This window comes from Lissotriton helveticus, chromosome 2_1, assembly GCF_964261635.1.
Source record: "Lissotriton helveticus chromosome 2_1, aLisHel1.1, whole genome shotgun sequence".
Taxonomy (NCBI): domain Eukaryota; kingdom Metazoa; phylum Chordata; class Amphibia; order Caudata; family Salamandridae; genus Lissotriton; species Lissotriton helveticus.
In genome coordinates this window covers 592,876,186-592,898,672 of record NC_136059.1, presented here as the reverse complement: position 1 = coordinate 592,898,672, position 22,487 = coordinate 592,876,186, and the positions used below count along the sequence as shown (strand labels likewise).

General features: G+C 45.4%; 1 protein-coding gene across 1 annotated transcript in view; it reads right to left on the bottom strand.

Moving 5' to 3' along the window:
• The window catches only part of MRPS27 (mitochondrial ribosomal protein S27), a 331,096-nt gene that overhangs the window by 43,569 nt on the left and 265,040 nt on the right, over positions 1 to 22,487 (bottom strand). The window contains exon 10 of the mRNA XM_078675280.1: positions 14,670 to 14,837. Coding sequence (XP_078531406.1) covers positions 14,670 to 14,837 — 168 coding nt within the window. The remainder of the gene's footprint in view (positions 1 to 14,669; positions 14,838 to 22,487) is intronic.

Here is a 22,487-nt window from a genome sequence, read left to right as displayed (position 1 = left end):
GTTTTTTTTTTTTTCTCGGTCATGTTTTTCTCTTTTTCGGAGTGTCTTCTGTTGGAGTGGACTGCGAATTTTAAGTTCCCAGGAAGTTCTGTGTATTTGCGATCCGATCAGGTAAGCAGCCTTTTGTTTCAAATATCTATTACCTTTGTACGTCTATCTCGCCTCATGTTTCTCCCTGTCTGTCTGTTTCGGCATGTTTACATTGTTTTTGTGCTAATGCTAAGTTTTTGCGTGTCTCTGTGCTACGTCTTGCCGTCAGCCGTACGTCTTTCCGTGGTGTTGTCTCTGTTCCCCCGTCTCATGTCCTTTTCGACCTGCCCCGTGCTGTTACTGTCTAGCGCCTAGCAGGGTAAGTCTTTGCGTGTCTCTGTGCTAAGTCTTTGCGTGTGTTGGTGCTGTTGTCTGTCTCCGTGGTGTTGTCTCTGTTCCCCCCGTCTCATGTCCTTTTCGACCTGCCCCGTGCTGTTACTGTCCAGCGCCTAGCAGGGTAAGTCTTTGCGTGTCTCTGTGCTAAGTCTTTGCGTGTGTTGATGCTGTTGTCTGTCTCCGTGGTGTTGTCTCTGTTCCCCCCTCTCATGTCCTTTTCGACCTGCCCTGTGCTGTTACTGTCCAGCGCCTAGCACTTTAAGTCTTTGCGTGTCTCTGTGCTAAGTCTTTGCGTGTGTTGGTGCTGTTGTCTGTCTCCGTGGTGTTGTCTCTGTTCCCCCCGTCTCAGGTCCTTTTCGACCTGCCTCTAAGTATATGTGTGTGTGACTCTGGGTGTGTGTGTGACTGGGTGTGTGTCTTTATGTGGCTCTAGGTGTGTGTGTATGTGGCTCTGGGTGTGTATGTGAGTGTGTGTCTCTGTGTGTGTGTGTGTGTGTATGTGTTGCCGCATTGTGTGTGTGTGGCTCGAGGTGTGTGTGTAGTAGTAATTGCTGTCTGCTAAGCTCATCCGTAGGGTACAATAAGTCTCACATTTGCAAGAAATTATGCTAATAGCAATGTAAATGACAATGCCATTTATTTATCTATTTTCAAAAGCCACACATAAAGACAAATTTGGTCATTTACAAGGACAATCGCTCAAACTTTTCAAAAGGCGAAACCATTGCATTGTAAATGCTTGTTGTACAGTGGAAGGAGGGATGCCTTCAGGCAGGTATGGCTCCAGGCAGCCAATGTCAAGTCTTTCAAAGAATTCAGGGTAGAAGACACTGACAGGCTGCAGTACTTGCAGCTAAAACATTGGGTGTTGAACCCTTCCAACAAGGACATGGCCATCAGGCCTCCTAATGATTTTGAAAAGCTCATGACTAGTTTTGATGGGTCTAGCAGACGGATATCTTGAGTATATGCCGTAGTCGTGAGCTGTAAGGTATGACCGCCATGGAAATGAAAAGAGAAATAGGAGAGGGATGTCGGCAGGCTTGTTGAGATGATGAGTGGCAAGATATGAGGGGAGATGGTCATAGATTTTTTTAAGAGCATCCTTTATATAATGATGTTATATTAATTAATATAGTATTGTTTTTTGACTCTACATCGCTGCACCCATTTTACTCAGAGGCTCAAGGGAAGTGTTGGGGGTGTAGTAAGGAGACAGGATCAATGCTACACCTTAGGGAGTGCAAGAACATTAAACGTTTCTGACAAGAAATACTCGAGCAAGTGGGGAAGAGTCGGGATATCCTTTCTCAGTTGAATCTTGTATGGCTCAGTTACAGATCCGGCCTACCAACAGGAAATGTTTAACTAGAGCCCATAAAATCTTAATAGCTTGCATGCTGAGAGCAGCACGAAGGATAGTTGCTTTACAAAGGAAGCAAGCGGTTCAGCCAAAGGAGGTAATGTGGACCTACGGGCTGTGGCAGACACTTTTTCTGGAGACTGAATAAATACAACAAAGGGTTACCCCAATAATTATCTTTAGGTTCGGTGATAAGACCATTATCTCACAAAAAGTTCCTGCTTCACCTGTATTCCTTCAGTTCCTGAACAAATCAATCGATAATCACTGACATACTAAAAATATACTTTAAAAAAAAATATATTCATTTCTTAACTAGTCGCAAATGTAAAAATATTTTCAGTTGTTATAACATTTTCATTTCAAATGTATAGTCAACAATACATATCATACATTATAGTTCTATTTTACAATTTAAGGTACAAAATGCAATCCATTAGTCACAACCCCTAAAACAAATCTAAAACCCTCACAAACATTAATCAGGACACCTCATACATACTCATAAGCACTCATTCACAGTATCCCGAACCGCTCCTTCAACACCACAATGAGGAGATTGTCATTTATATCATCTACAATTGCTGGATAGTGGTATGGGACTTAGAACCGGTCCAAACCTTTCATGTAACTTGAAGCAACAATGGAAATGTTCAATAAATGTGGGCCCCATTGGTGCAGTACCTGATGGACATCTTCAGGGAATTATACCAACCCCGCCCCCCGCTTAGACTTGGGGTGAGGCAACTATTTCAATTCAATTCAAAAGTGCTTTATTCGAGTATTACTCATAAAAGCAGACAAACAAACACATAATAAAAATACAATTAAATTGCAGAATCGAATATGACTTAAGCACAATACATATTAAAAAACAGTTAAAATTCATTTCATCCAGTATATATAGACCAAAAGTGCAAAGTTCATATAATAAAAACAGATTAAAACAGATAAGACACCTCGCATGGGGAACAGAGAGTAGATAATCTAGCAATCTCTGTTCAACTAACCAGAGAGTAGTTACCCTACTAGCAATCTCTGCCTAATTACCCACGCCCACCCCAGAAACTTTGCGGTCGCTATTGTAATCCAATTTAAGGAGGTAGTTTTTATTATGCGTAGAGCTACCATGCTGCTTTTAGTACCCAGATTTCTAGACATAGGAGCCAACCAAACACGTCTGGGAACAGAATATGCATAGCAAGAAAACAGAAAGTGACCCAACGTTTCCTTTCCTTCCCCGCAGACTGGGCATATAGCTTGGCCTCCATCTCTCCATTTTGCAGTTAAATTACATAGAGGTAGAGAGCCAGCCCTCATTTGAAAAAACAGTTTCCTGTCCATGGGTTTCGTTATTAGATCCCAATAGATTTCGTACATGGGAAAAAGCTTTGCTTCAAGAAAAATAACCGTCATAGACCCATGGTTGTTACTAAGAAGACTCCTGTTTTCTACCTGTTCCCAGAAAAGATTTTTTATAAATGTCTTAGATGGGAAGGACGACCCAGTTGGGTCGGACCACAGTTCAGTTAACCCTAGTTCACCTAATGCTGCTTTTAAAGATCTGAACCATCTAATTTTATGAAATCGGTCTGCTTTGATGACATCAGCAAACCCTGCTGCATATTGTGACAACTCAGGGGTGGTCCAGATTCTACGCCAATATAATATTGGACGAAGTTTGCACATTACCGATATTTCTTTCCTACCGAGATCATATCTAAGAGGCAAAAGGGGACTACTCTGTGGGGTACCTGTTAATTTCCGAAGGAAATTATTTTCTGAGACCTGTAGGTCCTGAAGATTTTCTTGTCCCCACATCTCAGCCCCATACAAAGCTGACCCTATGGCCTTTGCCTCATATATGATCAAAGGAGGTTTGATTGGTTTAGTCAAAGATTTAAAATGCTCCTTAATGATGGTACCAGCCAGTTGTTTATGTCTTAAGACTGCGATGTTTATATGTTGGTTCCATCTGTTGTCGTTTGAAATATGAATCCCCAGGTAGGTAAAAGAATTTACTAATTCGAGGCAACGCCCACTCATGGTTATTTTAGATTTAAAATTTCTACAAGGATTAAAAGCCATGAGTTTTGTTTTATCTGCGTTTACCTCCAAGCCATGATCGCTACAAAATTTATCAAAGATTACCAATGCCTTTTGGAGACCGCTAGGGGATTTTGATAAAATTAGGGTGTCGTCTGCAAACATTAAAATAGGAACTTTTGCACCTGCAAGGGAGGGAGCATCCACAGCCTGGGATTGCATGCGCGCAACGACTCCATTGATAAAAAGAGTGAAGAGTGTTGGTGCCATTGAGCAACCCTGTCGAACTCCTCTGGCGACTGGAAAATCAATGGTATCGTTGCCATAACCACCCCATTGGATTTTAGCGTAAGTGCCCTCATGGAGTCTCATAATCAAAGTTAAAATAATCTTTGGGACCCCTAAAGCTGCAAGCACCTCCCACAATTTTGCCCTTGGCACCAGGTCGAATGCAGCCCGTAGGTCAACAAACGCTGCGTACAGACTGCAACCTCCCAGAACCACGGTCCTCCATTGTATCAATTGAAAACGGAAGACCTGGTCCACAGTGCTAGTTGCTCTGCGAAACCCAGCCTGGAAAGGAGATAAAACATTCTGCTCCTCAGCCCAATCTAACAAGTAGTTAATAATTACACGCCCAACAACTTTTTGAACCGTGTCAATTAAGCTAATTGGGCGGTAATTACAAGGTTGGGCACGATCTCCCTTTTTATATACTGGAATAATAACAGCACCACGCCATGATACCGGGATTTCTGCGCCCCTGGCAATATGATTCAATAAAAGGCAGATGTATTTACTCCACCTGTCGGTGTCATTTAAAAAGACATCCGCAGGGACTCCGTCTATACCCGGGGCTCGGCCAGGGTGAACTGATTTCAGGGCAGACAGTACTTCACTCTGCACAAAGATGTCATCATCTGCATACAGGTAAGTTAGGCTTAAGCTGTTAAAAAATTGGTCCCTGGAGGAGTACTGCTCACTGAAGAATTTAACCCACGCATCATGGGAGACGTTGTTATTGGGAGCTTCTGGAGGCCTGTCATGACCCCATTTGACAATGTGCCAAAAAAGTCTAGAATGTTTACGGTCACTTGCACACTTTAGCTTCTGCCAGTGATCTTCGTCCCATTCTCTTTTAGCCCTTACAATACAATTTTTGTAGTGCTTCCTAGCAGAACGAATCCCATCCAAATTATTACTTTTAATTGCAGCTCCAAGGTTTAATCTTGCCATCCTACAGGCTGGATTATACCATTTTGCTGATTTGTATGGGCAGACCCTCTTATTATTCGCAGGTTTCAAGAAGAAGCCTTTAACTTCCTTAAAGAGAGTCGTGTGTGCATTAGTAATGTCCTCATTGCCCTGGGAACACCCGTCTACATTCTCCAATGCCATGATGGCCTTGTCTGCCGCTGCACTTATTTTTACAAGGATCTGCTGATCTGCCTTAACACCTGCCCACCTTAACCTACGCATATTATTGGATGGAAGAATCATTGGGGGCACAAGTTCATCACAGGGGTTTAGGGCAATTTCATTAAATCTCCACCATTTGTGCGAAACACATAGAGGATCGTGATCGCTTTCTGGCCTGGCTATTACTACCATGTCGTTGAGAGATGACCATAATGTCATACTACAAATGACATAGTCGATACGACTTTTATTACGCCCGTTGTTAAAAGTCATGGCAGGAGCACGGTCTGATTTAGTTCGACCATTCAGGGCTCGAAGCCCGTGCTCCAAACACATTGCGTTCAAGCCTAATATGTCAGGCGTCCAGCGAGTTATTGGCGGAGATTCTAATGTGGGGATATTCCAGAGCTTATCTTCCTCTGCTCCAAGAGGAGAGTCACCAGTGATAAGGGGTTCGAATGTGCGATTTAAATCGCCTGCAATTAGAATGTTTTTACCTGCAGAATGAGTCTCAAGAAAATTAAAAAGACTCAAAAGAACCTCTGATTTACCTTTCCTGCCACCTCTAACATAGATATTATAAATATCTATGGTGATGGATAAATCACTGGTCAGTCTGATAAGCTGAATGTCTTTATGGTCAAGCTCCACACATTTTACAATAGCTTTTAGAGACTGCCTAATCCATATAGTAAGACCCCCCATCGGCCGCCCTTTAAGGCCCTTAGTAGCAGGAACATGAAAATTTATATACCCCAGAGCGAAGATAGGGTCACACGCCCAAGTCTCTTGAAAGATACATAGATCATATTTGTTAATGAATCCAAACCAGTCAGCGCAATCCATCCTGGAACATAGTCCAGCCACGTTCCAGGACAAGAGCTTCCCTGAGTTAGATGTCATAAGAGAGCAAGGGTTTATGATAATCTCATGACTCTCCCTACCACCAGAGTTCTGCACACTGTTATTTTCCTTGGGGGGTGCTACTAAAACCTCAACGGAATTCCCCCGAGTACAATCTTTAGTAACATTGCCAACCCTATTAGTGATACCTCCATCACAAACAGACAAAAACAAGGAATTACAGCTAGGTGGTTGTCAATCGCAAGCATTTAAGTTCGATAATGCAGAGAAGCGGTTTTCCAACCCCAATCCCCAATCCACTGAAGCAACATCCTTCCTCCCCCTCTTTGTCACAATGTTCCATTTAGTTCTTAAAATACTAGGATTTGGACCGCTTCCCTTTCTTGGGTAAAAGAAGTCCAAAGTCAGTGGGACAATTGAGGTTGATCTCCGTTGTGGTGGGAAAATGTTAGGCAAGATATTAGGTAAAACCCCTGGGTCGGAAAAATGTAGAACAACACACTCCCCCTTATACTTTTTCGCTCTGTCCCCAATCCACTGTACCCTTCTTGCTTTAACAAGCTCTTCTGAAAGTTGCTGCTTACCCCAGGGAGAAATAGCCATATTATTGGTCAACCAAGATAGGGATTTATTAATTAAGGAAGATGTTGTTTCCCTCTCATCTTGGGCCAATGGTGGAACGTTGGCAAGAACAAGTACTAGTGGGGAAGCTTCAACTACAAGCTCGAAAGATCCTTTTACCACAGCTTGGTCATCAGTATCAGGAACTGGGAAAAAGACGTTAGAAGCTTCACCAGCCGGAACACCCTGGGTACCAACTGAGGATTTGAGACAGAGGTAGAAATTAATCCACTGCCCTCAGTTATGTCTGGTTTACTTAGGATGGCCTCAATCCTAGTAGAAACATTTTCTGGGATTTTATCTATCTCACCCACAGTTTCTTTTAATAGACCTTCTAACCGGCTAACCTCGGATGTTAACTTATCTATTTTGCTGACCAGAGGTTTAACCACACCTTTGATCTTGTTATCAATCAGAGCCAGCAGTCTGTTGAATTGGGCATTAGAAAGTATAAGAGAAGCCTCATTGGTCAAATCAAGCTCCTCTTCCTCTGAGTGTTTCCTAGGGGGGTTTGCTACTCTGTTCTTAGCTGACCTTAAACCCTCCCGTTTCCCCGAAACTAAAGTGGGAGCTGAAGGGGAGATTAAGGGTTCACTAGTATTAGTTATCTCTACCAGTGCTTCATTAATGCTGCGGTCTACAATTCCAGCGACAATACCACTGGGCTGAATAATACTGGTATCAGGAGCAGGATCAAGCATTTCACCATTAGAGCAACTGTTAATCTGAAGGCCAAAAGGATCATCTAAATCAATATCAGCGAGAGAGGGTTGGGTGGTTAGATCTATTCCCAGGGAAGATCTCCTATCACTGTTGATTCTTTCAACAACCTGCACAAGATAATTCTCAATAGAGTTACTAGGAGTAACTAACTTTTTAGGCGGCATGTTTATATATGCGCACAACTTCTACAATATACACTTGTAAGAATCACCAAATTGCAAGAATAATTGACACAGCGTTTAACAGCAACACCAATAAAGGGACCTGGCCCAACCCAACCTTGTCCAACCTCGGACGGCCTCAGACGGCCCGCCCTTTGTCCGGGCTTCGTCCGGGCGTCCCGCGCGCGTCCTCGCGGGACGAGGGACCTGTCAACGCTTTATGCGCCGCCTGGCGCGCTGTTCCTCGTCGTAGGCGCCTCCCCCTGGAGGCTGCTGGGAGGTGTAGTTGACCGGCGGAGCCAAGCCCGGCCGGTCAACAGGAGGTACGGTTTGGCGGAGCAAAGCCCGGCCGCTGTGCCAGCAAGTTCAGGCAGGTAGAAATCCTCGCTATTCTGGCCGCAGGAGTAGATGACAGACAAGGGACTCGGCCCCTGCCAACGCTTTATGCGCCGCCTGGCGCGCTGTTCCTCGTCGTAGGCGCCTCCCCCTGGAGGCTGCTGGGAGGTGTAGTTGACCGGCGGAGCCAAGCCCGGCCGGTCAACAGGAGGTACGGTTTGGCGGAGCAAAGCCCGGCCGCTGTGCCAGCAAGTTCAGGCAGGTAGAAATCCTCGCTATTCTGGCCGCAGGAGTAGATGACAGACAAGGGACTCGGCCCCTGCCAACGCTTTATGCGCCGCCTGGCGCGCTGTTCCTCGTCGTAGGCGCCTCCCCCTGGAGGCTGCTGGGAGGTGTAGTTGACCGGTGGAGCCAAGCCCGGCCGGTCAACAGGAGGTACGGTTTGGCGGAGCAAAGCCCGGCCGCTGTGCCAGCAAGTTCAGGCAGGTAGAAATCCTCGCTATTCTGGCCGCAGGAGTAGATGACAGACAACTATTTCAGCAAAGAGCAAAGAAGGGCTCATGCAGGGGGAATGTGACCACGTGGGTATAGGTGCCTGGGGCCCCAGATGCCTCAGGTGTGCTCTCCTGCCTCGCTTGCTACCTTACTTTTTGTTTTATCTGCTTTTTGTTCTGTTTCCTTGTGTGTTATTAAACCTGTTTTTTGCTTTGGTTCTGTGGGGTGCTGCTCACACATCAAAACTTCCAACCTTGCTGACTACATTATTTTACTTTTTAGTTTCACCTGCATTTTGCTCTGCTTGCTTTATTTTACCTGTTTTTTGCTTGTTTTACCCGCTTTTTGATTTTGTTCTGTAGAGTGCTGCTCACACGGCACAACGTATTGTCATTTTCAACCCCATCTCCCGAGCTCCCCCTCCCCAAAACCTACTTAAGGGCGGCAGCACGCAGCAACCACGCCATAGGCAAGCCTATCTGAGCCCGTCCATGCCTGGACTGCACCAATGCCAAAAATCCTGGTCCCACCACCACCCACAGCCACTCCTCCATGTAACTACATCGCCTGAACCACAGGCGCGGAGAAGCCTACTGCTTCCACTCCGCACCCAACACCAGAGTCAGGCCCTTCTCATGCTCACATTGCCAATTCTCATCTCACCCACACCCGAGCACCCTGCACCATACCCGTCCATCACCATCACGCACCTACCATTAACCACTCCCATACACCCAACAGCCACCACCAACCACTCGCATGCATGCTACTCAACAACCGCTAACCTCAACAAATATGCCACTGAGGTTTGGATCCTCATCCACACACATGCACCAGAACTTGCTTTCCTTATGGAAACAGGGCTTAGCCCATCATCTGCTCCGGACATCTCCTACACCATCCCAACAGGATACAAGGTCCTGCACTAGGACAGACCTTCAAAGCCTGGAGGAGGCATCACAATAATTCACAAAGTCAATATAAATTGCACTGCCAACAATGATCCAGATATCACCTTCATACAGCACATCCACTTCAAGATCCGGATGGACCGCAAGTCAACCACTAAGAGAGTCCTCACCTACCTAAAGAACTCTTCACGATCATCAAAGAATTCACTCAACCCGCAGCCACATCAAACCCCATCACCCTATCGCAAGACCTCTGCAATTTACTCTCAGATTTCTTCCATGACAACAACATATACAAGAATTTCGATCCTTCACCTCTTCCCACAACCCTTCCTCATTCAACGGCCCTCGCCGCTGGAGCCCCAAGACTCTCCAACTGAATGCCAGTCTTTGTGAGCCTTCTGCCCGCTCCCACTTTTCCAGCATCTCTGAAACCTTCCATCTCTCTAGAAAGCCTTTGGAGAGCATTGTTAGTGGGGCTGACACCACTTTCCCAAGTTTGTTAAATATAGTATTTTAGGATCTTTTTAATTGGAGGGCAATACCAAAAATGTACCAGAAGAACAAAAACGTGGGTCACAGGTCCACTCATTTGTGAAAGGAGCACCAAACCTGCACCTTTGTCACATTGAAAAAGTATTTGGGCTGGTACGTTTAGGATTGCTTTGGCAAGGGAATGGTTGGATGAGAAGGAGGATAGCTTTGGTCGCCGCTGCCTAAAGCGGAAGCACAGCTTAGGGTACCACATCCCAGGGGGCCTCAGACTAACAGGGGAGGCAAGGATTTGTCAGAAAAAAATGTGTTTAGACCTGAATGCATGTAGGTCTTAAGTCAACAAGGAGGATACAGTCTTCAGTGAAGAAATGAAAATGTATGCAGTAGAGTAGAATGTGGCCTGTTTAGTCAGTTTAAAAACTACTAGGCACAGCCTTCACGATATACGTAACAAGAGGCTATATGAAAGGAATTACAATAAATGACCCGACATTGTCTGAGCAGCAGCTATGCTCAATATGTAAGAGGATTCATTCCAAGCAGGGCACCTAGATGCTTAAGAGGAGGCTGGGCTGTCCACTTTGGTAGTAGCGTCAGCGGGAGCCTTGACACAAATAGTCACTCTTTGGAAGCCAAATGACTGGCGCAGCAATCTTAAAAGTTTCAGTAACTGATTTTTTTTAACTAAAAATAAAATACCATTCTCCTGCATGCCAAAACGTGAAAGAGGAAGCTATTCAAAAGAACAGGGTCATCCTCCTTCTGCTCAGGTAGCGACACTTCAATATTTACTTTTCCCGGTTACATTTGCAGTTATAAAACCACCTGAAGCCAGTGGTGTCTCCGCCAGTGTGGCACTAAATTAAGCAGAAGGGTAACTGGAGGTAAAGACGGACTATCACTTCCACCTGTAAGACCCGCTGTGATGACCATGTGCCGGCTAAAAATACAAAGATGGGGAAAGCAAAGTGGGTCTCGAGTAAGAAAAAAAAATTGCCACAGGCCAAGGGAACAACAAGGTGGAGCATGAAAGGTAGGCGGTGAGAGACACTTAGAGGGTTCAGATAACTGACCAGGGTACGCTGACACGGACTTCAAGAACTATGCATCTCAACACAGCTTCCTGGGAAAATTGTAAAGACCATTAAGAGATGCCAGGCGCCAATGCCTGTTGTGACTCTGGGGCACTTCTCTAATATGGCCCCAGGTCCTCAGCTTTTTTGTGGAATGGCAGATGTGGAAGCACTTCTTTCACGTACACTAGTTGCGCCAGACACATACTAACTTAAAAATAATAGCTGTCAAAAAAAGGACTGCATTTATATCTCAATGCTTTCTGACTTAGTTCTAGGATAAATTCCAGAACAGTTAATTTGCATGCAAGCCGTGAGTTGTTCCTCGCACACCTTGTGAACTGCACTTTTTCAGTTAACCACATAAAGCAACTTGTTTTATTTAAGTGATAACAGGTGACAGAACTCTAGTTAATTAACCATATGGATAGCCACGTGCTATTTTGAGGTATCCCAAGAAGAAAATGTTGTAGTGCTAGCCAGCTACAATTCAACACATGGCTTTGCTGTCGCAATCACATTGGTGGGTCAGCTTCAGAGTCAGTAAAGTCATGCCCTCTACAATGTTTCCTTGATTAAATTATGAGATGTCCGTGAATATCGAATCCAGCAGCTAGTAATGTGCTAGATCAGGGATTTGGCTGGCTTAACTGGAATATGCTAAATTTGTCCCGGTGTAATTTGCCAACACCAGGACACAGTCAGTAGCGCCCACACATTGTCTGCTTCCTGTTGAAAGCAGCAACTTGCAGGAAGTGAAAGGACTTTCGCATTTTCATTTCTAGCCAGGACCTAAACAAAATCCTGATTTAAAGGGCCATCAGCTCTCCTTTTGTTCAAGTATCATCCTGGGTGGGAGCCATTTAGAAATTAACACCTAGACACCAATGAAAAGAAGGGAAACAATGCAAAGCCTACATGTTAGAGATATGCTTGGACTGTAAGAATGTCAGCTATATCTGTCTGCATTTTTAATTACACAAATAACGATTTAAATAGCACATATTCATTTTTTTTAATGTAATTATTTTATATCCCTACTGATTCTAATGTAGGATGTCAGAGCGCTTTACGTACAGCTAAAGATGACCAAATTATGTGGCAGGGATAATTAAATAATGTGGCAGGAAAAGGCAAATTATGCGGCATAATGAGGCACATTTTGGAATTGTATTACTTCCTTATTTTGTCATTTTCACGCATGGTAACACTGGGCAGTGGCGGCTCCTCCATTAAGGCGGAGGAGCGTAGCCCAACTTCTCTCTGAGCAGTGCAAAAAGGAAAAATAAAATGATAACACAATGTTATTATCATTTTATTTTTCAGTACTGAGCCAGTTTAAGGTGAGCCAGAGCTGAGCTGTCATCACAAAGCAGGGAGGACGGGTGGTGGGCACCATAAGTGCGCATTCCAGTTTGGTCGGCCATCTTAAGACGACCAAAACTGACATGCACACTTAGCATTTCTCCATCCGGCTATGTTGCACAGCTGGGTGGAGAAAAGTCCAAGGCACTGTCTGAGCGGCAACCACAACGCTGCTGTGACAGCAGCATTTTGATTGGCTGAGGGGAGACTGGGAGCCTGTTGCTGTTGGGACAGAAGCAGAAGAAGACGGAGGAGGGGCGGCAGCCGGGAGGTAAGTGATCTTTTCTTTTTTTCACCCCCGCTTCACCACCTCTGTTCCGTACAGCCACCACTGTGTCTGGGCAAAGGTTTCACCCCAATAGTACCAGCTTAACACACAAATACAGCATTAGGCAATTGAAAGGACACAAGCCAACCTTTGCAAAGGGTCTTCCACTGCGTTGCAGCCAAGTTTTTATTAGCTTATGATCCATTTGAGTTATAACATTTTTTTAAATAAAATATGCAGATTATGTGGCGAATAAGACAAATCCATAAGTATGTGGAAAATGCAACAGCCGCGAAATCGCATAAATCCAGTGGCCTTGACTATGGGCTAAAAGTGATTGGTCCAGAGGAAAACAAACTCATGGTTTGAAACGTAATAGTGTTTGTGATTATCTGTACTAATAAAACTTTATTGCTACCATAAACGAACCCTTTTGAGCAATCACTGGATAATGACAGATTGAGAAAAAATTCAAGTTTCTAAATCCACGCCTTGTAGTTTGCATGCTGCTCCTCTATTCCGGTTCTTAGCTCACTGTGCTATATAAGGAGGATTGCAATTTATGAAAGTAACAAAATGATCTCTGTGTCAAAAGTAGTAATCCATTTACCAATCTACATAAGAGACGAATCTGTGATCTGCATGTTGCAAAATGTGCTTTGCAGCAGGAAGATTCACCCCGTATGCTACTTTGCATCAAAACTGTGACTAGACAAAACACAGCTTTCTTTAGTGAGTGAATTAGCCACCAGAGTTATTTTGCCATTATTATTACAGTGTAAAATGTAGCCCGTTTGTGTCCAATTGAGCCAGAACAGTTTTACTGTCATTGTTGCCCTTGCTGCCAATTTCTTTGCAGTAGTGTTTTTTTTAAATAAATGTATACACTGACTGTTAGACTCTGCTAGTCGTGACTCCCTCCCCTCTCAGCTGTCAGTGCCACACCCCTTTACCCCCAACTTTGGGGTGCCCGGAGTAAAGTGTGTCCAGGTCCAGCAGTGACTGTCCCTGGTTTCACTTCTGAACACGGAGATTATAAGGATGACAATTAATAGCGCAGCAAAATGTTATAATGTCAAGTTTCTTACAGTTAACACAAATTGACAGTCAAGCCCACACCACTAGCTACGGTGTTGCTAGGCGCTACAACACTGGATGGCAAATTAAGGCACATCAATCATGTTGTCATCTAGGTGAGTCGTCAAACCAGGCATGAGGGAAGGAAGATTATGGCTTAAAAAAAGTGAATACGACAAGCTCTCCGTTTCCCTTCCCTATGTATATAGAGATAACTCGAACGACTAGTCTCCTATGTGACTTTTAGAGTATATCCATGTGTATCCCTTCCCTATGTATATAGAGATAACTCTAATCACTAGTATATGTAGTAGACCTTTGTACTATCTACCATTCCTATGTGACTCTTAGAGCATATCCAGTCATATCCCCTCCCTATGTATATAGAGATAACTCTAATCACTAGAATATGCAGTAGTCCGCTATGCTCTCTACCATTCCTATGTGACTCTTAGAGTATATCCAGTCTTATCCCTTCCCTATGTATATAGAGATAACTCTAATCACTAGTATATGCAGTGGTCCGCTGTGCTCTCTACCATTCCTATGTGACTCTTGAGTATATCCATTCGTATCCCTTCTCTATGTATATAGAGATAACTCTAATCACTAGTAAATGCCGTAGTCCGCTGTGCTCTCTACCATTCCTATGTGACTCTTAGAGTATATCCATTTGTATCTCCTCCTTGTGTGACTTTACCTCTTGTACATTTGCAATTTGTTCTGTTTTTATCCTTTATGTAACGCATGTAATCCTAAATCCTTATGTTTTCAACTGGTTCTTACGTAAAGCGCTCTGACACCTTCGGGTAAATTTCGCGCTATATAAAATCGCACAAATAAATAAATAAAAATAAAATTAAAGTGGCGATCTGACCAGACAGGTTTTGGGGCCTGCAGTGAAAATCCACTCTCGTGAAGAGGGCTCTTATCTGTCAGCAGGATGTCCGAGAGTCTGATGCAAGTACAGTCCCAGAGGGCGAACAAACACAGATGGCCTTGTCCTCTTCAGGCTCATTTCCTGTTGGAGGTAATGTAATTACATGACGTCAGCCTAGTAACAGCACGCACGCGCACACGGCCTACCTTGAACCGGTGGCAGTACTCGGGCAGCCGGGGGCGCTCGGTGTCTTCCTCGGCCGGCTCCGGGTCCTGCTTCTCGCCGGTCGGTGATTCGTGCTCGGCCGTGTCCGGCGGCTGCGGGTCCGCCGGTGCCGAGGCCGCAGCGTCCAGCACGCTCCCCAGGACAACCACCTGAAGAACAAACACAAAGATGAATAATGGCCACCTGCTTCCTGGCACCCACCAACGCCATCCCCAGCAAACAGGCTGAGAACCAAAGAGGGATATATTAAAGCGCCGCGCACTGAGGCGGGCTCGGAGGCATGAGGACCAGGGAAAGAAAACTGTGAAGCAGAGCCTGCACTTCCGGTTATCTGAGACCAGCCCTATGCACCCCTGCACAAACGGACCCGTGCACAGCACTGCCCCACTGCGTGTCCCACCGCTGCCTCCCGCTTTCACACTACCCAGAATGCTGCTGCCAGCCCCTTAATGCCTCTTATATGTGTCACCGCCTCGTTTGCATGGCCCACTCACTCCAATAGTTCAAACACCTCGTTTTAGGCAATGCCTTGAACCCCATTCGTTCTCCTGCTCCTCCTTGGCTCTTCTCTGCAGCTCCTCTCTCCTCTCATTCCGAGCCTCTTCGGTCATCTTCACAGGATGTCTGGCAGCTTCCCCTCTCCCCCCACCCCTCCATCGCTTATTCTGCTCCTCTGCCTCGAAACTCCTGGCCTTTCAGAAGTCTCCACTTTGACTTTGGCAACTCCCGTCCTCTGAAGCTTAAGAACTGATCCCAAAACTTCCCCTCATGCTTTCCTGTACGGGCCTAGCTTTGCTCGCCAACACTGCTGCTTACCATGAAACCATGAACACATGAACACACCCACTGTGTAAGAAGGCAGGTGTTCTGGGCGAGTTCACAACTACTGCTGAAGCAGAGGGTGAGATTCTCACGCAGGACTGTTTCTGGGGAGCCCTTCTAAAACTATAATATTAGGGACACTGACTATGTACAAGATATCTTTTCTGTCCGCCCTGGAAAGGTTGCGTGGCACTGCTGTGGTGTCTATTGATAATATAAAGAAACCCCTCTTATGATACATTCTTGTGTCTCATATGTAATCTGCATATTTCACTACTGTTTTTTGTTCATGCAACATAAAAATTGAGAAGCTATGACATTCGGTAACCTATTTTTTTTAATTTCAGGAAACATGTTCAAAAAATTATCAACAAAAAAATATACACACACTTTTCTCTATCATGTCTCTCTTCTGTGTGGAAGCTCGTCAGGTTCACAATTGCCAAATTTCAAACAATGTTTGAAAACCAGAATTTATTTATTTAAACAATGAATTGAGGTAAAAACATGTTGTTCCACAAAATGAAACTATTCTAAATATCTCAATCAATCACCTAGCAAGGTGGTTCAGCTCTTCAACCACTATCCTTACCCATGAACCAGTGTAGGGATAACAAGGCAACACTAGAAGATTCACTTCTTTCACATTTCTCCCGCAAGAACAATAGCATTCATCCGGTTTAGAGTTACTGCATCAATTCCCTAGATGAATAGGAGCTGACCACAATGACCAGAAACAAGCGTTCACACGTAGCACCACTGTTTTAGACTGTGCTTCTACATTGCATAAGGCCTGTCAAATCCTGAGGGCCATTTTACTCCTGGCATTACATTAGATTTTTTAGCTATACCTGATCAGCTCAGGTGATCATCAATTTTACCAGGTTCAAGTAAGCATTCACCCTGTTTAGTTACATTAGAGATTATCCCATACATCTTAGTTTACCCTCATAATCATAATACAGATATTTCAAATCTAATGCTCATCATTAATTCTCCAGCATTAACGCTCTTCTTCCTGGCCATCAGTCTTTCGGATATATTGAAGTTATAGTAGCTTGTTCATGCACTATTATTAATAATGTAGTTTATGCATTACAGAGTTTAATGATCCTGGTTACCCTGTATTACTTTCCACTTTCTCTGAAATGACTGTAATGTGGACGACTAGCAGAGTCTATGTCTAACACAGGATATGTAGGAGCTGTAAAAAAACTTTACTGCAGCACTTTACCAGTAAAAGCATGAATATTTCATGCAGGAAAAAGCCACTGCCGTCCCTGACCTCACAGCCATCATCAAACAGCATAAGCCCAACATGGGAGTCTTATGACTGATCACCATGCAAGGCACCAATTGAGGTTCAAGTATGAACCGACACCAAAGTGCTCATTATAAGGGACCTCGTTTTAGGAAGCATACTTGAAATAGCACAACAGTGAGCAGCATTGGAACTTATACGGTACTAAGCAGCACACATATTACACTGAAAAAAGTGTTAAATCCAGTTGCACAACGATTAAGGCCTGAGGATACATTGAGATAATTGGACAATCTGTACATTCAGCCTTTAGATTCCTTTGTCTTAAAATACCACGCATGGAAAAACACATTACTGCTATTTTTTGTAAAATCAAATTTCTTTCCTGTTGTAAATATGACTTTTGTTTCCATCTCTAACTTCCAACACCTTAAGATGGAGAAAATCTGATCGTGATCGATCGGGGGGAGAGAGTGGGGGGAGGGAGAGGGCGGGGGAGGATCCACGTGCATTTCAGTGCCTTCATCATTGTAATAAGATATCACGTCCCATTGGTACATTCAGGGCTTTAAGTGGGGGAAGGGCTGTGGGGGGCTGAGCCCCCCCAGTTTTTTGGGGGGTCTCGAAAGGGGGCTTTAGGGGGCTCTATTTTCGGGCCTCAAAGGTCAAAGGTAGGGTGAGCAGACGTCCTGGTTTTTGTTTGGTGTTACTAGTGTGGGTAACATGTCTTGATAGTGAAATACTGCCAATTTGGTTTTACACTATTGAAAGGCTATCTTGCCCATAGGATAACATGGGGAAATGCTGTGTGACATGTTTACCTACAGTTGCTGTGATTGCTGAGGAAGGGACTGTCTGTTGTGTGCTGTGTCCCCCTAACTTGAAGAGGAGCTGTGCTGTGTGCTTTGCCCCTCAGAAGCCTGCCTGTCTCCAAGGGCCTAAGAAGAGCTGGGAACTCAGGGATAAAAAAGTTCTCCAGCACCCACCCTTCCAGCTGCTGTGTGGGTCTCTGCGCTGTGCCTTCGTGAAGATGCCCCCCCTGTAAAATCTGTCTCGGTGTGCTCATCGGCACACAGCTGGGGCGTAAGGTAATGAGGTCTGCTCTGCCTCAAACGTGATCTGCCCCAGGATCTAGTCCCTCGCGTTCTGTGTGAGCGGATTAACGCACCACTGAGGAACTTTGGAGCACCTACTTTGCCCCCGAGCGCTGTGTGCGCATTGACTCACCTGCTGCCTCTCGAGCTGTGTTGTGTGCCCGAGGCCGGGTTCGCCACTCTGAGAAGGAGCCGTGAAAACACTCTGCCAGTATTCACCACCACCGGCCCGGGATCGTCATTTCCAAGCCACGCTCGGATTGGTCACAGCAACAAGGATTTCCCCCAGCAAAGCAGAGGTTCGTCAGGTGGAGCTACGTTGCGTTTGGAGAGGCGCGAGGCATCCCCTAGCAACCGGGGTTCTCTCACGCTCGTCATCGAGGAAAGGAGCTGCCTGAACCTGAGGACGAGGCGCGTCCCACCGGCGAAAGCAGTTTCTTCGGAGATCAGCGCGGACCGCAGAGCCCCCTTCACATCCTTAGGTAACCGGTAACTGGAGTTTGCACACGGGGGGAGATTATGATCACACACGCTACCGGCAGGCCAGCCTTCTCTTTACAGGTCGCCCTGTTGCTACTTACGCGTCAGTGGCATAACGAAACTTGAGGGGGCCCCCCTGCAAAGTACCTGGAGGGGGCCCCCTGTGACCACACTCAGGAGCTTGGGGAGCCCGCATCGTGGGGGCTGCGGGGGGCCTTTGTTACACCACTGGGGTAGATTCATATTCAAGGCTTCTGGACTTTAGCCCAATAGCTGCCTTCGCTTTCCAGTTTATAATTCAGTTCACATCTGGTTGGCAGCCCTCGCAGTTGCTCATTGTCGCCCTCTCTATTTCTTGGGTCACCGTTAGCACCTCTCCTGCCATGCCCCTTTGTAGTGCTGCTTCTTACCAACTTTGCTTGGTGGGTCTTACAAGTGTGTTTGCAGCAGTGCGCCGGGTCCTTCAGTCAGATTCCTGGCACGCCCCCGGGTCACTGTTGTACCATTCACTGCTGAAACCAGTACGACTTGTTTCATAAGGAATCTATTCCTTGTTATATGCCAAGTATTATCTGTACAGCACATGCCCTCAGTCCTACAGCCAGTCAGCTTTCCTCCCCTTGTAACACCAAGATAGGAGATGCTGTCTCTTGAAACAGAGCTGTGCAAAGGAGGTGGGCCCCAGTTCGCCATTGCTCTTCTGGTCCCCTTCCCTGGTTCTCTAAAGACAGAGGGATTCTCTTTCTCACCTGATTTCTGGGCCTGTTGACCTTTTCCATCCTGTTCACCTGTTGGCACTTTCCATCCTGTGCATTAGTGCAGAGATTGAGGGATGGCACGGGCTTTCAGTGGGTTCATGATTCCGAAACTTGACAGCAATTCATGTTAGAATTATTCCCATCACCTGGTTGATTGTTGCGGCTGACTCCCTAAATGCAGCGGCTACGCCCAGTTGTGGGTAAATGTAAATGTAAATGTCATGGTACTTATAGAGCGCACTGTCACCAGACGGTCACCTTGCGGTGTCGCCTATGCGGTTTCCTGGCGCTGATACTCATACCGCTGTGGAACCCCTCCTGGCTTTCCCTGTGAAGTGTCCACTCCTGGGCACCCCCAGGGTGAAGCCAGGCATCCTTAGCGCTGTTGGGGCCGGTGTGGAGGCTAAGCAAGCTATTGCCCAGAGTTGCAGTGTGGGGCCCGTGATTAGAATAGGCACCGAGGCGAGAATTAACAGGTCCGAGGAAATTGAGCCCGAGACCCCGCCGAGGCAGAAATCGAACCCTGGTCCCTAGCCAGAACTCTGCATCAGGGTCTGCCGCTCTAACCATTGAGCCACACTCCTCCACGCTCAATTGTCATAGGAACCAAGCTATACCTCTCTGATGAGACCTAAGTACGTTCTGCTGATCCCATCTCTAGTTACACATTAGTTGTCCCAACTAATCCATTGTAGTGTAATAAGAAGGTGTTTTACAGTTGTGATATATGGGAAAACGCTACTTTGGGTGATTCTGTGACTGGATGCGACTTCATGATTTTCTTAAGCACACAATGCTAGTTATCTTGATTTAGACTACGCCCCTACTTGGATAGGCCACACCTCTTTAAGAAATGTGCCACGCCCCTTTTAGAGCACCCCCAGTTTTTTTCCCCACTTAAAGCGCTGCATGTGAATAAGATAGTACAATGATTTTTTTCATTTTAGATATGATAGTGAGAACCCCATTTTTTCTGTATTGCTGGGGAGAGCCCAATCTCCGCTATCAAATGACTGTAAAATGCAGCATCTCAAATGGAGTAAAGGTGCATTTCTTGTAATAGTATGAAATCACCTTTTAATTCATTACAGTAGTCCGCTATCGTTTTGCATTTGACAGGGTGATTCAGGCCCTTGGTGTTTAGTGAGAGTATTCTAAGGGACGAGGATATTATGGATCTGTATGTTGAGATGGGTGTGCAAAATAGATATACACAAAATATATGGGGTAGTGTTGCTTCCGTCCCTGTGTATAAGCATGCATTGGAGTGTGAGTCAAAGTGAGAGATAGGATGTACGCGTAGTTAATACATGGGTGAAAGACATTGATAAAGACAATGTCGCTAGCAAAAGTAGGATACCATCTATTGAAGTAATGTAATGTGGTAGTTCCGCAATATTGTGTAATGTGAGGGAAGAGAAAGAACAAAGTTAAAAGGGATTGAGAAAGAAGAGTAGAGACACAAATGGCAACAAAAACCCCCCAAAGAAACCCATAATCAGCATCCACCCCCCACTTTGCCCCAGAAATGCGGCAACCTCACATTTCCCCACCCTTTAACTAGTTGGGATGCGGTGGTCCACGAGTAGACCAACCCTAATACCGTAAATCCCACCCAGATCCACTAAATAAGAACTTATGCGGCTCAGGTAGAAAAGTACAAAGCTTAATACCACCTTTTGCCCAAAAGCAACAACTTTAGTAAATTCTGCCTATAACAGCAACTGTAAACACAACTATCAATCTGGTTATTAATGAAGAAAACATGGAGTGTTCTAATCCAGAGGGGAATAAAGCATGGTATACAGTCTCTGCAAACAACATGGGGAAAAAGCCTGTATAACCAGTAAGATATTTGCTAACAACATCGACGTAGGGAAAAAGCTGGACAAGCAAAAGAAACAGGAGGGGAGTGGGGGGCATCCTTGCCAGTAGCTACGTTACCATGTCTGAACGAGTTGAAGAGTTTATGAATTATTGCAAGTCAACTGGGTCAGTAAAGATCATTGTTTTCCCCTTGAATACAATGTGGAACTTGGCAGGACATGCAACAGTGAAGGGGATGGAGAGATCTCTCAATGACTGACAGATGGCCAAAAAGCCTTTCCGAACGGATACTGTTTCTTTAGAGTAATCCTGAGCAATAGTTATCTTGGAACTATTCCATTGTATGTGCTGGATTTTTCTTATGTGGGAAAGGATCCTTTCGGTGTGATGATAACCAACGCATGTGTCTGAAGATTATCATTCTCGGGTTTGGAGAGGTGTTGCCAGGGTTGAATTGTTGCTTGCCCATAGGTCCCTCTCTATTTCAAAGTCTTTTTCAAATGTGATCCCAAGGGTACGTGGTATCCAGTATTCCAGAAATTCAGCACAAGAATTTGCGTCACCTTCCACATTCTCAGGAAGACCAAAGTTCTGCAGGTTGCCTCTATGACTGCGGTCTTCAAGCTCAGATAGCTCTCTCGCGTTCACCTTATGGGTTGTCATATCCGCATGTTTCTTCCCTGAAATGGAGGAGTCCTCAAAGGCACTGATTCGGGATTCCACTTCAGTGATTCTGCTTGCCAAGCCCTTAAGATTGTAGAGCAATGTCTGTATGTCTTGATGCACATAGTCAGTGTTGGTCTTGGTGTCTTGCGCTAGATCATGCAGAGCGCCAAGTCCTTGTAGTATAATAGCCAAGATTGCATTTGAGTCAGTTTTGGGCTTAACTGGTGAGTTCGGTAATGGTAGCTCTGCCTTTGTACGTTTCAGGGTGGGTTGGTATCTTTAGTGTTTCTTATATATTTAGACTCTTTACTTCAGTGATCTGCTATTATAAGTGATCATGAGGACAGACAATGTGAAGGTTCCAGCAGAGAGGGTTAACAAAGGCTGTGCAAAGCATACACTATAGCAGAGACTCTCATGAACTATTGCCCAGGTGAGTTGGCACGTAGTGGTGCGGGCAGCCCCGGGAAAGGGATCTATCAATATATGCCTGGAAGGACGCAGCCAATAAATCATCAAAAGCATTCTGTGGGATGTTTAATGACATCGCCAGAATTGGCTCATTTAAGGTGTTAAAAGACTTCTGGGGTCCGAAGGATGGATGTGGACAGGTCACCAAGCCCCCAGTGTTGCCCTCGCAGAGATCACGAGCATAGGAGGTAAGAGCCGGTAGCCGCGATGAAAGCACAGGTGACTTGTGTCAGCCGTCTGCACAGTGGTCGCAGTGTTGTTTACCAGGGAGGATAAGGTGGGGTCCTCTACTTAGGTCCGGTGTTAAAAACGGGAATCCTGCAGGATTCTTATAGCTGTCTACATGGCTGTAGTCCCCGGCAGTCATTGCAAGCATCGACAGCGCCTATGGTGGTCGCCTTTTTGTTTTTGCCCGGGTAC